At 40.8% G+C, this 17840-nt stretch overlaps 1 protein-coding gene across 1 annotated transcript in view; it reads right to left on the minus strand.

Annotated features, from left to right (window-relative positions):
• The window catches only part of RHBDD1 (rhomboid domain containing 1), a 144130-nt gene that overhangs the window by 58884 nt on the left and 67406 nt on the right, over nucleotides 1-17840 (minus strand). Inside the window, exons 4-6 of the mRNA XM_038749192.1 lie at nucleotides 16255-16343; nucleotides 13333-13389; nucleotides 3946-4086 (exon numbers count right to left, since the gene is read on the minus strand). Of these exons, the coding sequence (XP_038605120.1) occupies nucleotides 3946-4086; nucleotides 13333-13389; nucleotides 16255-16343 (287 nt within the window). The remainder of the gene's footprint in view (nucleotides 1-3945; nucleotides 4087-13332; nucleotides 13390-16254; nucleotides 16344-17840) is intronic.

Here is a 17840-nt window from a genome sequence, read left to right on the forward strand (position 1 = left end):
GACTCCGCTCTCTCATTCACCCCTCACATCCAAGCCGTCACCAAAACCTGCCGGTCTCAGCTCCGCAACATTGCCAAGATCCGCCCTTTCCTCTCCATCCAAACTGCTACCCTGCTCATTCAAGCTCTCATCCTATCCCGTCTGGACTACTGCACTAGCCTTCTCTCTGATCTCCCATCCTCGTGTCTCTCTCCACTTCAATCCATACTTCATGCTGCTGCCCGGATTATCTTTGTCCAGAAACGCTCTGGACATATTACTCCCCTCCTCAAAAACCTCCAATGGCTACCGATCAATCTGCGCATCAAGCAGAAACTCCTCACCCTGGGCTTCAAGGCTCTCCATCACCTCGCCCCCTCCTACCTCACCTCCCTTCTCTCCTTCTACTGCCCAGCCCGCACCCTCCGCTCCTCCACCACTAATCTCCTCACTGCACCTCGCTCTCGCCTGTCCCGCCATCGACCCCCGGCCCACGTCATCCCCCGGGCCTGGAATGCCCTCCCTCTGCCCATCCGCCAAGCTAGCTCTCTTCCTCCCTTCAAGGCCCTGCTGAGAGCTCACCTCCTCCAGGAGGCCTTCCCAGACTGAGCCCCTTCTTTCCTCTCCCCTCGTCCCCCTCTCCATCCCCCCGTCTTACCTCCTTCCCTTCCCCACAGCACCTGTATATATGTATATATGGTTGTACATATTTATTACTCTATTTATTTATTTATTTATTTATTTTACTTGTACATTTCTATCCTACTTATTTTATTTTGTTGGTATGTTTGGTTCTGTTCTCTGTCTCCCCCTTTTAGACTGTGAGCCCACTGTTGGGTAGGGACTGTCTCTATGTGATGCCAATTTGTACTTCCCAAGCGCTTAGTACAGTGCTCTGCACATAGTAAGCGCTCAATAAATACGATTGATTGATTGATTGATTGATTGATTGATACAAGATAATCGGGTTGGACACAGTCCCTGACCAACATGGGGCTCGGTCTATCTCCCATTTTACAGATGAGGTATTTGAGGCACAGAGAAATTGAGTGATTTACAGACGAGTGGAGAGGAATGGGCGAATACTGGAGGTTTTTGAGGAATCAAGAGGCAAGAGAAAAGTTATGTTGGAGAGAGGCTGGGGTGGTGGTTTAAGTCATAAGAGTAGTTTGGTATTTTGGGAGTGCAAAACCTCATTCACCCCCTCCTTCCACACATATCCTTCCCTACATTGACCCTCCTTAACTTACTGTTATTTAAAATAATAATAATAATGACGTTATTTGTTAAGCACTTACTATGTGCAGGCACAGTACTAAGCGCTGGGGTGGATACAAGTAAATCGAGTTGGACACAGTCTCTGTCCCATCTGGGGCTCACAGTCTCAATCCCCATTTTACAGATGAGGTAACTGAGGCACAGAGAAGTGAAATAACTTGACCAAGGTCACAGCAGACAACCATCACGCCACAAACACACACCCACACATACATGCACATTCCCAACACATTCAATCACTTCACACCCATAGACCCTCCAACATATGTACTCAGTTCTGCCATATCATGTGTTCAGCTTCCAACCTACCCTTTACCAATCCAAACTCCTCTCCCACTGCAACGCAGTCCTCTATCACCAATCTACTCACTTTCCCTTGATCTCCTCTATCTCATAATTGACTTCCTGTTCACACCCTCCCTCCTGTCCTGAATCCCCCTCCCTCTACATATACAACAGATTATCACTCTCCCTATCTTCAAAGCCCTTTCAAAATCACACTGTTTCCATGAAGTCTTCCCTAACTAAATCTCTCATCTCCCCACTCTATTTTCCCTTCCCGCAAATCTGGAAGCAGCATGGCTAGAGAAGCAGAATGGCTTACTGGAAAGAGCCCAGGCTTGGGAGTCAGAGGACGTGGGTTCTAATCCTGGCTTTACCACTTATCTGTTGTGTGACCTTGGGCAAGCCACTTAACTTCTCTGTGCCTCAGTTACCTCATCTGTAAAATGGGGATTAAGACTATAAGCCCCATGTGGGTCAACTTGATTACCTTGTATCTACCCGAGACTTTAGAACAGTGCTTGGCACATTGTAAGCCATATTATCATTATTATTCCCTAAGCATTTTGGTACTAATCCCACCCCACCCCCTTAGCACTTATGTATATGACTTTATATTGTTGCTTCCCCAACCTTTAATTTAAAGTCTGTCTCTTCCAGTAAATTCATTCATTCAATTGTATTTATTGAGTGCTTACCATATGCAGAGCACTACAACAATAAACAATGACACTGTACACTCCTTGAAGGCATGCATCATGTCCACCTTCCTACCTACTGTACATCTTCCAAGTGATTAAGTACAAAGCTCTGAACACAATAAGGGCTCAATAAATATCAACAATTAATTGGTTACTCACTACATGTTATGCTAGAACATTGCTAGGGGAGTGGGAAGTTCTGTTCATTTGCCTGTTTGCATTCAGCATGGTGAAATGACAGAGGAAATGGTTATGTATGTACAAGGATGGTAGGACATGTGTTTTCCTTAATTTGGGGTTTTGCAAGAATGCGACCCCCGCATTAAAGGAGAAAAATCCCTTATCTTTCCCCTCACACTCATACATATATAGCCAGCCACCCACCCACACACATTCATACAATGGTCATCCATTCACCCAAATGCATACAGGAAAGCTCACATTGATATTTATACAGAACTGGTCTTACAATCAGAAATTTAAGACTTTAGGCTGAGACAGAGGGAAAAGACCAAAACACATGCACTGAAGAAATGACTCAATAAACAGAAGCAACACCAATGTACTAGGCTAGTCAAGAATAACTGACATGGGAGAACATCAAGAGAAAACAGAATAAAAAACCATGAGAAATTATATCCGTTTAACCAGGACGAAGATTGGCATTTCTGAAAGAAAATAATGCAAGATCCCTACTTACAGTTGAAATTCCCAACATGGTACCAGATTGTTGCACTCTTAATAGGATTCTATCAACTACGTATCTCTTCCTCATTTTTGCCTTCTAAGAGGTACAAGGAACAAATAGCCTTAGGCCACAAATTCATCTATTTGGACATCTTCGGCAATTGTACCTGCCTCAATTGCCAGGGCCAATATGGAGGATATGTAAAACAGAACTTTATTATGAAGCTACAAATATGTGACTATTCGCATACACCGTGCTTCTGCATTCATTCAGTGTTATATGGGGAGAGTCCTTGTATTGTTGAAATCACAAACATTGCACTTTCCCTTTGTTCTAATCCATTGTCTTCCTTTCACATGCCACTCTACATCAAGGAAAAAAATTAAACAAAACCATGTGGGTGGACTTTTCAGAATCCTGGAAGATGAAGCCTCAGAAGTCAACACATACGTCCAAATCTGGATCCAACTCAATGATTTAGATTGCTAGCCCCAAACTTGTCCCCTCCCTCAGAGTATTTGTTCTTGGCTCACCACACTTCCTTATAAGTTAGTAAACTGGGCAACATGACTGAGAAAAACAGCAAATTTGTTATTCTCAAACTAATGCTAATGAAGTCCATAAGGAAATGAATATTTCATTTTAATGAAGACAATATCCTTAAAAGCTAAAGGAAAGTGTCAGAATATGCTTTTATGTTATGCCTTGCTGATGTGTATCACAGTCTGAGCTGGTTTCATGCTTTTAAGAATACTTTCAAGAGTTTCTTGACTTCAGTGTTGTAAAAGTAATTGAGTGCAGCAGGCGTATAAAAAGAACAACTGTAACAATACATACAGAGTCTGCCACCTTATTAGATCAGGCTAGAGGGAATATGGCACCACATCACATTCCCTGTAATCACATTCTGCTCAGAATAAACTACTGGAAGTTTGTTCATTACCGACTAGAAATTTGCAGACATCACCTCACAAAGCAAAGAACACTTGTCAAAGAATACAATTCCAAGAATCTTACCTCGGTCAGACAGACTGGCTCTCAGGGCCCTGTCAAGTTGTTCTCTTTCACTAAGTCCCCCAGTGTAAGCATCATAGTTTCTTGGTGTTTCCCATTGATAACCAGACCTCCCAGAATGAAAACTTCGGTATCCAGAGTAGCCTAGAGGAAAAGCCAATGAATCGTAATGACTCTGTCACAAAATACTTTTGTTTTGATTTTCACACCTTCTAGTCTCCAGTAAATCTCTCTGGAAAACCTAAGTGTGGAAAACCTAAAAAGACAAAATACAAAAATACAGACAAAACACACGATGCAGTTGGCCAGTAATTCATTTCCTGAGTTTGGGACAGTTCTATGGGTAGTTGTGGAGGCCGCTGATTCACTGATCTTCATCTCCACCAAGGATCGGACAAAACGAAATAACTTTTGACAGACGGAGGCTAAATGTAAGTAAGAACAGTATGGCTATGATGGACACAGGGGGAAGCAGCACAGTTGTTTTTGCTGGATATATTTGAGAAAAATTGACTTAATGCAGTCCTCCCTAAGGGAAAGCAAAGGTAGTAAAATATCTCAGATAGGTTCTGGATCCATGAAATCTGAAACGTCGCCCCCCCACCCCCCCAAGTCCTGCAAGAGATATCTTGTAGAAACTCCTATATTTATCAAGTTATGAATGTCATTATTAAATGATGAGCTGTCATCAGGCACTTAGTGCTCTGCATACAATAAGCGCTCAAGAAATATGATTGAACTGAATGAATAACAGACTAATGTTTGCAAAAAATACATTATAATTTACTAAACAACTCTCCTCTGGTTGGAATTCTATAACATAGTGTGCAGCTTTCACTGGCTCAAACTTCTACAAAATGTGTTGTTGGGTACGATAGGGTAGGGCAATTCTACAGAGTGCTTTCATTATTACCCATCTCTCCCTCATGTTGACAATGAGGCAGTGATAATTGTCAAGAGCAGTGCAAGATAAAAATGATAGTTATTTCCACAGCTTAGTACAGAACCTGGCACATAGTAAGTGCTAAACAAAAATCATTAAAAAAAAAAAGTTGTATTTGTCACTTGGGAAAATAACTTGGGAAAAATTTCCTACTCCTGTTCTTAAAAATCAAGAGTGGTTTGGAGTTTTGTTTCTGTTTTGCAATTTGTAGAAATGTGACATATTACCAACAGTATTGACTGAATTTCAATTACTTGTTGCTTGAAAACAAGAAAAACATTACATTCCCAGTTTCACCATTTCACAATTCTCTAAAATACCTTCCATCCCAAAAGGCATTACTACCATTATCATAGGAAGAAAAAGTGTCTTTTCCAAGTCAGTCAAAGTTCTCACAGTGGCTTAGGACAGAACAAGACAACTGCACAATTTAAAACCTTAAACTCTACCAGATCTGGCTGCATATAATGGAATCATAACTTAAATGCAACTTCAACTCGAAGTTATCAGTAGCCACCAGCACAATAAGGAACATATGAACGAAGGATATTTCTCAAGATGATATCCAAGCACTTCTACAACACACCAGACCCAATTCTGATTTTTCACGGTCTTCATTAAAAGGCCGGGCATAAGAATCCAATGAAACACAATGACTGTATGAAGAATAAAGCTAACCTTGGATATGCCTGAACAGAATATTTATGAACAGGAATTTGACTTCCAAATGAAGTTTAAGAATCTCCGGGACAAGTAGAATAGATGCTCTCATCCTTAATGGTCCATGACTTAATTTTGTTGTAAACTCACAGACAATACTGGACAGCTACCATGAGGTTTGGGGTCACTTTTAAGCTCTCCTGAAAAGACACTCGGGCACTCTTTTAAAAAAGTAAATGCAATTAAATATTCTTTAAATCAAGACAACAGATTGTATCTGTTAACTCATTTCTGCATCTGTGTAGTTTTTGCGGGGTTTTTTTTGCCATGTGCACTTGTAAGGATTTGAGGGTACATTTTCCTTAGTTTAAAAACAGATTTTTCCCCAGGGCCATTTCAGAGTCATCCAACTCAGCAACTGAAATATTGAAATATGGCCTGAAACCTTGAACATTTGAGTACTACAAAGAACAAAAATGTAAGCAGACTCCTTGTCAAACAAACCTAGGGGATGGCTCGTGATACTTTTAAACCAAAGACTCATGTGATTAAAGGTAGTATATATCTGAATAATCAGCAACATCCATGGACCCTACGATTACATATTTAATAAAAACAGATCCCAAGTGCCCACCACCATTCTAGAACATTTCTGTGTTCCAATTTGAAGGCTTTTTCTCTCTTCAAATATACATTCCAGGGAAACCCCAAAATTCAAGTCCTTAAAATAGTTCAAATGATATTTAAAACTAAAACTATGAGGCTTTTTCATAGCTAAAAGCCATACTTTGGCACTGAGTTAAAAGAAATTCTGGTTATCATTACTCTTTAGTTATTCCATCTGTTCCTCATATACATACCGAGATTTCATGGCAAAGGAACTCAAGAAAGAATACCAAAATTAGAAAAATTGGTCACAGATTTTTAAACATGCAGTCACCTACTGCACAGGTCAAGCTTAGTGTTCAAGGATGGCCATATTAACAGCAAATTAGTTTCAAAAAAAGATATACATGATCTGGCAATAATTTTTCTAGTCTATCCTTAACTTTGCTTCCTTGAATATAGTTCCCTTCATCAGTAGGAACTGAGGTGTAAGATGAGCAGGATTTTAGGCATGGTACCTCTTTTTGTTGGGTGGGAAGAAAGATTAACTTGAAAAAAATAGCATTTTGTTTTTCAGATACACACACACACACACACACACACACACACACACACTCACTAGATTGATCGCACAGTGAAGAAATTCACTGATAGTTAACAGAGGCAAAGCCATCAACTGTGGTCCCTGGAAGAAAATTCAAACTCCACGCTCCTCCCCCTGGGGCACCAAGCCAACTAATCTTGAAAGTCAGAAGGGATACGAATAACGAAGTGGAAAGGTTTAAACTTCAAAATCTTAATTGAAGTCCCAAATGAAAGTGATATTGCAGTCTCTGGCAGGGCTTAGAGCTCGTGTAATGCAAGCTACATTAATGCACAGGTCTTCAATCCAGAGGTTTTATTTGCCTGTGCAACTGGGGAAAATGGTCCAGTTCCAACACTAAAGAACCTAGGTCCTTGGAGTTTCCTAGAATTATGAAAGGGCTCCTCAGAGTCTAGAGTTCTGGGACAGCAGCCCAAATTGTCCCAGAAACCTACTCTCAAGAATTTAATATGCTTCTAGATTGTAACCTCATTATGGGTAGGGAACCTGTCAGCTAATTCTGCCATGTTGTACTCTCCCAAGAGCTTAGTGCAGAGCTTTGAACATAGTAAGTGCTCAGTAAATACCACTTATTGATTCTAGTAAAGGCAGGCACCATTGGACACTTTATATACGACATCATTAATTAGGACACTGAAATAGGAACATGCACCAAATTACAAGCTGTCAAGCTGGGACATTCCTGAGCTGTGCTTTGAAGGACAGACCTGGCTTATGTTTAACTTCCTCAAGACCTCATAAAATTAATGGACAGATACTAAGTCAGGTGCACAGCCGATGGGGACTGCTTTTAGGAATTAACATGTTCTTCACTCCAAGTTCCTGATTCAATGATCACTTTTTTCCTAGATGAAATCTCTGTCAACTATTCTTATTATTATGAGGTTCACAGCCTAAGTGGAAGGGAGAACAGGTATTTAATCCCTATTTTAAAGATGAGAGAACTGAAGCACAAAGAAGTTAAGTGACTTGTACAAGGTCACATAGCTGGGAAATGGCACGGTCAGAATTAGAGGCCAGGTCCTCTAACTCCCAGGCCTGTGCTCTTTCCGCTAGGCCACACTATTTCCCATCTTAGACATCCTGATATCACACAATCAGTAGTATGACATTAGAAAGAATTAGAAAGAGAAACCTAGAAAGAAGAAATTATTGGGTGGGGACCGTCTCTATATGTTACCAACTTGTACTTCCCAAGCACTTAGTACAGTGCTCTGCACACAGTAAGCACTCAATAAATACGACTGAATGAATGAATGAATGAATGAGAGTCTGGGCATGTTGACGGAAGGCAGGTGAGACTCAATAAATTATATTATGGCATTTACTTTTTATTATGGTATGTTAAGCATTTACTTTGTGCCAGGTACTGTACTAAGCACTGGGATAGAAACAAGTTAATCAGGATGGACACAGTCCCTGTCCCACAGGGGGCTCACAGTCTTAATCCCCATTTTACAGATGAGGTAACTGAAGCTCAGAGAAGTTATGTGACTTGCCCGAGGTCACACTGAGGACAAGTAGCAGAGTTGGGATTAAAACCAGGTCCTGCTGACTTCCAGGGCTATGCTCTACTCACTAGATAAAGAAGGCATAATAAGGTTAGGGAGTAGAGATAGTATTGCAGGGTCAAAATAAGTGATTCCATGACCTTTCATGCACTGACAATTGTTTTCATCTGAAAACAAACAGGTGGTCTCAATTGTGCAGCAGAATGAAGCACACTTCTACACTGTTCCTGAACAATAATCTGCCTCATTACACGCTCTGAATCTGTAAAAGTAAACACCAAGAACTGTTCTCTGGAGGAGAATGAAGTGCTGTTTCAGGCAGTTGCTAGACAGACTGCCACCCACCTAGAGATTATAGTTAAGAAATACAAATTTCCTCCAACAGTCTACTCGGAGTATTTCACTATCTCCAAAAAACTATGGTATTTATTGAGTGCTTATTGTGCACAGTATTGTACTAGCACTTGGGAGAATACAATATAATAGAGGTGGTAGACACAATCCCTGATGTCAAGGAGTTAACACTCTACTGTAGGAGACAAACATTAAAATAAATTATAGTAGGGAAAGTGGGAGAGAATAAGCATATGTATATAAGTGCTGTGGGGCTGAGGTGGGGTAAATACCAAAGTACCTGAGGGGTAAAGATCCAAGTCCATAAGAGAGGGAGAATAGGGGAAATGAGGGCTTAGTCACAATGTCTGCTAATCCTTGAGTTGTCCTAGAAAGCACAACCAGATAGTACAGGCCCAGTTGTCTTCACTGATGAAAAGGAGCAATAACAGGATTAAGCCCATTACCCCCTCACCTGACCCCTCAAAAAGGATGATTTCTAGCCAAGCAGACCTTGTCTCAATATCTCTGGCGTGCATGCTCTTTTTTTTTATAGTAGTTGTTAAGCACTTACTATGTGCCAGGCACTGTACTAACCTGTGGGGAAGATACAAGCTAATTAGGTTGGACACAGTCCATGCCCCACATGGGGCTCGCAGTCCTATTTCCCATTTTACAGCTGAGATAGCTGAGGCACAGAGAAAATAAGTGACTTGCCCAAAGTCACATAGCAGACAGGTAGCAGAGCTGGGATTAGAACCCAGGTCCTTCTCATTCCCAGGCCAGTGCTCTATCCACTTAGGCCATGCTGCTTCCTGGTGCTTCTCTTCTACAAAGGCCCTGCTGCCAGCCTTAGCTAGAGCTCAGGAAAAGAGAAGCTGCAGGGAAACACATATGCAGCCAGACTACAGAGGGAATGAGGAAGAAAAATGAGGGGGGAAATATCAAAACTGCCTTGGGATGACGTTGATGGAGAATGCCTCAACTGGGAAATGAGGAGTTTGAGGGGTAAAATGATTCCAAACCTCCGTGGCTAATCCATAGTGTGGATAAGCAGGAGTCTTCTGTTGGTGAGGAAAAAGTATAGCCCATAAATTCTAGTAATAAATACTGACCCACATCTCAAGGAAGTGGATCAAATAATATGACATGCTAAATAAAAAGAGGTATATGGGCAAGCTGCAGAAAAGTAGAATTACAGTTGATTCTGCTATAATGTGTGTTTTTATCTCCCAAACTGGTTTCATCCGGAATGATTTTGTTCTCAAGTGTGTCTTATTTGTAAGTCAAAGCTCCCAATTCAGGACCACAAACCTCATTTTTTTTTTTTTTTTTTTTGCTTTCACAATTCCTAAGCAGGATGTTTGCTCCTCCTGCAGCCTGGAACAAATAACGGTCAGTGTCACTGCACTGCAATATTTGTACACATTTTTATGTCTGATTCCGCTGATGAGTGTAAACTCATTGCGGGCACAGAATGTGCTTTCTGATTCTGTTGTACTTTCCCAAGCACTTAGAATAGTGCACTGCAGCAAATAGGCAATTAAATACAATTATTATTAGCTTCTCTTTCCAAATGGCAGGGCAGTGCTGAAGTCTCTAGAGGTTTCACTGAAACCCCTGCTGGAGCAAGCATAAACTATTCCATTACTTGCCATTTTACGTGTACTGTAAATACACATATAACTTGTCTCTTGGTCATAATATGATTTCTACTGAATGGATGTGGAAATATATGTTTGTACAGATTTATTACTCTATTTTACTTGTACATATTTACTATTCTATTTATTTTGTTAATGATGAGCATCTAGCTTTATTTCTATTTATTCTGATGACTTGACACTTGTCCACATGTTTTGTTTTGTTGTGTCTCCCCCTTCTAGACTGTGAGCCCGTTGTTGGGTAGGAACTGTCTCTATATGTTGCCAACTTGTACTTCCCAAGCGCTTAGTACAGTGCTCTGCACACAGTAAGTGCTCAATAAATACGACAATGAATGAATGAATGAATGAAAGATGACTTCCAAACATCCATAATCATTTATATATTGCTGAGTGCAAGCACTTGGGAACATGAGACAGAAATGAGAGACATGAACCCTGCCTTCAAGGAGTTTATAATCTAATGGAGCATTTAGGGTTATGCCTGGGCAGTGGTAATAATAATAATAATAATAATGATGGCATTTGTTAAGCGCTTACAATGTGCAAAGCACTGTTCTAAGCGCTGGGGAGGTTACAAGGTAATCAGGTTGTCCCACGGGGGGCTTACAATCTTCATCCCCATTTTCCAGATGAGGTAACTGAGGCCCAGAGAAGTTAAGTGACTTGCCCAAAGGCACCCAGCTGACAATTGGCGGGGCCGGGATTTTAACCCATGACCTCTGACTCCAAAGCCCGGGCTCTTTCCACTGAGCTACGCTGCTTCTCTAGTAGGGTTGGGACTCCCACCCCCGTAGACTGTAAGCACCTTGTGGGCAGGGATCACATCTACCAACTCTGTTGGATTTTCCCGAGTGCTTCCTATTGGGCTCTGCACACAGTAAGCACTCAATAAATATCACCAATTGATTGATCTTATCTTTCTAATTGTACAACCTTGGATATGTCATCTGACCATTCGTCTTTATTTTTTCCACTAGGAAATTAAGGACACTCTTACCTGACCAAGACTACCTTAGTGAGATGTTGTAAGGACAGATGGAAAAAAAATATGCACTATCAATCAACTGTATTTGGTAAATGCTGACTGTGTGCTTAGCACTGTACTAAGCCATGGGGAGAGTACAATATAACAGAGTTGATAGACACATTATCTGCCCATAGTGAGTTTACAGTCTAGAGGGAGAGACTGGCATTAATATAAATAAATAAATTACGAATATGTACATAAGTGCTGTGGGGCCGAGGGCGCGGTGAATAAAGGGTGCAAAACCAAGTGCAAGGGGGAGGCAGAGGGGAGTGGGAGAAGAGGAAATGAAGGCTTAGTTAAGGAAGGCCACTTGGAGGATAGGTGCCTTTAATAAGGTTTTGAAAGTGGGGAAGAGGGATAACCTGTTGGATATGATGATGGTGATCCAGACCAGAGCAGGACGTGGTGAGAGATACACAGTAAGTTGGCATTAGAAGGGTAAAGTGTGTGGACTGGGTTGCTGTGAGCCCACAGTTGGGTAGGGACCATCTCTATATGTTGCCAACTTGTACTTCCCAAGCGCTTAGTACAGTGCTCTGCACACAGTAAGCACTCAATAAATATGACAATGAATGAATGAATGAGGGCCTTATAGACTACGGTAAATAGTTTCTGTTTAATGTTGAGGGGAATGTGCAACCCCTAGAGGTTCTTGCGGAGTGGAGAAACATGGCCTGAACAGTTTTGTAGAAAAATTATATGCACAGCAGAGTGAAGTATGGACTGGAGTGAGGAGAGATAGGGAGAGGTCGGCAAGGAGGTTGATGCAGTAATCAAGGCGGGATAGGATAAGTGCTCGGATTAATGAGGTAGCAGTTTGGATGGAGAGAAAAGGGTGGTGGTAGCAACATGGTGAAGATTTAACCGGCAGGATTTGGTGACAGATTGAATATGTGGGTTGAATGGCAGAGATGAGTCAAGGATAACACTAAGACCGGCTTAGTGGAATGAGCATGGGCTTGGGAGCCAGAGGACATTGGTTCTAAGCCCACCTCTGCCCCTTGTCTGCTGTGTGACCTTGGGCACGTCACTTAACTTCTCTGTGCTTCTGTTACCTCATCTGTAAAATGGGGATTAAGACTTTGAGCCCCAGTTGAGGCAACCTGATTACCTTGTTCCTTCCCCAGAGCTTAGAACAGTGCTTGCCACATAGTAGGCGCTTAACAAATACCATCATCATTATTATTATTATCACTAAACTATGACCTTTCCTTTCCATCCAAACTGCTACCATCTTAATGCAAGCACTTATCCTATCCCTCCTTGATTACTGGATCAGCCTCCTTGCTGACCTCCCTGCCGCCTGTCTCTCCCCACTCCAGTCCATACTTCACTCTGCTACCCAGGTCATTTTTCTACAAAAACATTCAGTCCATGTTTCCCCACTCCTCCAGAACCTCTGGTGATTGCCCTTCCACCTCCATAGAAAACAAAAACTCCTTACTACAGGCTTTAAAGCACTCAATCCCCTTGCCCCCTCTTACCTCATCTCGCTACTCTCCTGCTACAACACAGCCACTTTGCTCCTCTAATGCCAACCTACTCACTGTACCTCATATAACCACTAACCTATTGCCCACTTCCTGCCTCTGGCCTGGAATGTCCTCCCTTTTCATATCCAACAGAAAATTATGCTCCCCACCTTCAAAGCCTTATTGAAGGCACATCCTCTACAAGCAGCTTTCCCTAAGCCCTCATTTCCTCTTTTCCCATTTTCTTCTGCATCATCCTGATTTGCTCCCTTTATTCACCACCACCCCCATATCCACAATTTATTTATATTGACGTCTGTCTCCCCTTCTAGACTGTAAGCTTGTTATGGGCAGGGAATGTTGCGGTTATATTGTTGTGTTGTACTTTCTCAATCACTTAGTACAATGCTCTGCACATAGTAAGCACTCAATAAATATGATTGACTGACATGAAAAGCCTATGAAGTTCTAAGGATGATGGTCCCAGGTACATTATAATAGGATTGAGTATTTTTTAAAAAATATATTGGAAAGAAATATTTATTTTAGAAATTCAGAAGCCCTTACCTGCATTGTTGTAGTAATGTTGCCTTTCTGAATAGCCACCATTCAAGGAAAAGACGCCTAATGAAAAAATAAATTGATAAAAATAAAAATTGTAAGCAAGTTTAGGAAATCTACAGAAAAATATCATCATTTTTAGAAAAATATACATTTCTTTTATTCCACTAACTGGATTGTTTCCTCTCCTTCCCCCGTTGGTTATGGTCAACAGCTGGAGTCATCCCACAAAAATTCTAAATGTATTTATAGGTACAAAATGCTATTATGCTTCATTTTCTAGAAATCTTCTTTCTTCTTCATTTCAAAGTGTACAGAAACATGTCACAAAATAGACACCTATTCCAGTGGCCCAGTACAACCCTTGGTAGTGCCAGAATCATGTGTGGGAAAGCCAAAGCCCTTTGCTCTCCATGACAAATGGTCAGGATCGCTTTCATGGGTTTAGCCATGTGTATTGCCAATGATACAAGGAGACTGGGGATGGCCTATTCTGGAAAAGCCCACGGAGAAATATGACAACACGGGACAGTCAGAAGTAAGCCCGAGAGCCATGTACTAAGTGGAGTACAGAGGGTATGGAAGAAAGGAATCTCATGACCTTCAAAACCGTTCATTTCCAAAGATGCTCCTAATAAGATAGATAGTTTCTATGGGTTTTCTATAACAAATCTTATCCTGCAATGCTTTAAAAACTTACATCTTCCCAACTGCGACAATAATAAAGCATTTTTAGGGGAAATAAGGTATACAGCAGAGAATTCATGATCTACATGATCTATTTTGTTTGGGAAGCAGCATGGCCTAATGGATAGAGCACGGGCCCGAGAGTCAGAAGGTAAGGGCTTCTAAGCCCAGCTTCTCCACTTGCCCACTGTGTGATCTTGGGCAAGTCATTTCATTTCTCTGTGCCTCAGTGACCTCATCTGTAACATGGGGATTGAGACTGTGAGCTCCATGTGCGACAGGGGACAGTGTCCAGCTGGATTTGCTTGCAACCACCCCAGCGTTTAGTACAGTGCCTGGAGCATAGTAAGGGCTTAACAAATGCCCTTAACAAATAATTATTATTATTTTCTTTTCTTCTTTCTTATGGTATTTGTTAGGCACTTACTATATGCCAGGCACTGTGTTAAGCACCGGGGTAGATACAAGCTAAGCAGGTTGGCCAGTCCATGTTGCACAAGGGGCTCACAATCTTAACCCCTATTTGGCAGACGAAGTAACTGAGGCCAAGAGAAGGGAAGTGACGTACCCAAGGCCATCCAGTAGACAAGTGATGGAGCCAGATTTAGAACCCAGGTCCTCTGACTCCCAGGCACATGCTCTGTCCATTAGGCCATGCTACTTTTCATAAAAGAACATATTTTCTTAAAAATGTGATCAAATAGAAAAACTAAATGTCTAGTAAGTCAAATTCTATTCTGAGGTGGGAGAAATCTCTGGTGATGGAGAAAACTTCAGGTTTATTGTAGTCCTCGCAGATAACTCTCTTAGAAGCATGCCTTAAAGATGTATCATTTGAAGTGTCATAAATCACTATGATCTTTTATCTTTCAGTTTGAGTATTTTGAACATGAAATTCATTTCTGTTTTCAGAACTTGGATTTCACACCAAGATGATCGGGCTACAAGCAGAATGGCCCAGTAGAAAGAGCAGGGGTTTGAGAGTCAGAGGACCTGCGTTCTAATGCTAGCTCTACCACCTACCTGCTGTGTGACTTTGAACATGTCACATAACTTCTCTGTATCTCAGTAACCTTATCTATATAATGGGGATTAAGACTGTGCACCCTATGTGGGACTGTATCCAACTCAATTATCTTGTCTCTACCCCAGTGCTTAATACAGTGTCTTGCACAAAATAAGCTCTTAAAAATGCCATTAAAAAAAAAAGCTGGGCAACTATTTCAATGAATAAAGCCCTTCCTACCTACCCAGACTACAAAAACAGTCAATATAAGCCTTTGACAAAGATGAAAATACAAGTATTTGAACTTTGATATCATAATCCTTCAAAAATAGTTGTCATAATAAGGGAGCCTTAAGGAAAAATAATTTTTGTTCTACCAAAACTTAAATAATCTTATATTTCACATGAAGATATAGAGGACATTTTAACTAGTCGAGAAGCAAATTCTTAGATTTCCTTAATTAAAACATCAGACTTCTAAAAATAAGCAATGTAATATTTTAGATTTAAAGATAAGGCAGCTGCTATATTGAATAAAAAGGTTTTTCATCAGAACATACAAACATGTGCTTATAGCTAGAATTACATAATTTAGCAATATCAGATTAAGTCTAATTACACCAGGCAGATATAGTTTGAATAATTAACTTTTGATTTTTCATTTATACACAAAATATCAAAATACATGACTGAAATCTTTTGATTTGATATGTAATAATTAGTATGGTTTCACCTTTGGTTCCCATTCCTAAATTAACGAAGATCCAGAGGTTCAGTACTTATGTAGGCATTTAAAATTTCAGCCTTTGTGCATTGACAAACCAAATAAACATAAAGCAGTGCATGAATATTCAACTAAAAAAGCGCTCCATAGACCTAAAAATAAAATATTCAGCAGACCTATTAAATGAGTAGTTTTATAAACCCTTCAGTGTCCTTTCACTTTAAAGGGAATTGTGAGTTTTCTGCTGTAACATTTTGCTTTAATAAGTTACATTTGCATCCCTGTAAATTGTTCCCACACAAAGCATAAAATTTGAAAACCCCATTTTGCACCTCCTCTTTCTGGCTGTTAAAAGAAACACTGCGCTGGCTGTTTTACCTCTTTTTCTAAAATAATTCTTCAGAGGACTCTTATAGTGAATGGCAGAGAAAGTTACCTCAAGCTGTTTCTGTTCACTTTAGATTTGAGATGAAGTTTAAAACTTGTTATGTGAAGGAGGTTTGCACCATACCTGCACATCTTTCCAATATTGTCTTCAGAGGCCCCAGAGTGTACATTAGTCCAACAAGAATACCTGCCAGATGCCCAGCAAACGAAGTCCTAAGAGGAATGGAAATCTTTTGTGAGTGTTTAGATTGCTGCTGATTAGATACATTCTGTACTCTCATTACTTCAATGCATGCCAATTAGTCACAGTTTGCAGTCTTTATACCACATGATAGCTTTTACACTCTGCCGAATTTTATACACCTTTTCTACAGCATAGAATGAATAACAACAAAAGCAGGTTAAACTAGAATGTCTTTGACCAAAAGGGTCTGGGGGTAGAGGTGAAGATCTGCAAAGGAGATTGATGTGCTGCATGGATTGATATGTCTCTTTCAGAGAAGATAAAAGAAAAGTCGTTCAAAGCAATTATTTAGCTTTCATCCAGTTCAGGTTTGCATTTACACAAAATAAAACAACAAATATGTGCAGCCGTGACCGAGAAAGGCTGCTTTCCTTGAGGGTTTTCTTTCAAAATCGAATACTGCATTATCCAACTACTGTAAGGGATGCTATATTTCAATTTTCCAAGCATACATTTAAATATCCCACACTGAAACCTAGCAAGAGGGCCTTATTAAACCCTTCCCACCATTCTCATTTTGAAAACCTTTCCATTAGATCTTCAAACTTGTAGAATTTGCTAAAATTTTTCTGTAACCTTACCCATTATTACAATAGCATATATGTGAACAGGACACTGTCACTCATCTATGAAGATGTAGCTTTGATGTGGTGATCCAATCCAAGTGTATTACAGAAGTAACAGTAGTAGTAGTTGTATTTATTAAGTGCTCAGTGGGTGAGCACAAAAGCATGTGTCATGTTTCCTGCCCACAAATCCCTAAGCCCCACCCCATCTCTCTCATGTTCCCTCTCCTCTCACAGAACTATTCTCTCTCCCAACACAGAGACCCCACATCTTAAGATCTTCTAGCTCACCTCCTTTCTTCTCCTCCCATGATCAACAAATCCAGGCCCTCAGCATCTCCATTAAAATCAATTCCATCACTCACTAGGCCCCTCGGTTGATCTTGTATCAACAAGCCCAACCCTGGATCAATCAATCAATCGTATTTATTGAGCGCTTCCTGTGTGCAGAGCACTGTACTAAGTGCTTGGGAAGTACAAGTTGGCAAAATATAGAGACAGTCCCTACCCAACAGTGGGATTACTTCCATAGTACACTTCCTCAGCTCCTGGGCTCATGCTGGAGAAAAACTGGAGGAAAGCCAGCCAGGTCACTTCAAATTCATCCTTACTTGCCATAATTCTGCCCTTTCTTCCTCTCGGTAAGATTACTTCTCCTCCCTCATCGATTCCCCTAACCACTGCCCTACCAATCATTCCAGATCCTTAACTCCTACTGAAGCCCCCAATAGTCCCTCTATCCCCTTCCTTTGCCCCAGCGGTTTTACAAACTACCTGTTGACAAAATTGGAACCATTAATGCAAGCTCCCTGAAGCACTCCACTAAGTAATAATAACAATAATAATAATGATAATGATGGTATTTGTTAAGCACTTACTATGTGCCAAGCACTGTTCGAA

Source organism: Tachyglossus aculeatus, chromosome 7 (assembly GCF_015852505.1).
Source record: "Tachyglossus aculeatus isolate mTacAcu1 chromosome 7, mTacAcu1.pri, whole genome shotgun sequence".
NCBI classification, from domain to species: Eukaryota; Metazoa; Chordata; class Mammalia; order Monotremata; family Tachyglossidae; genus Tachyglossus; species Tachyglossus aculeatus.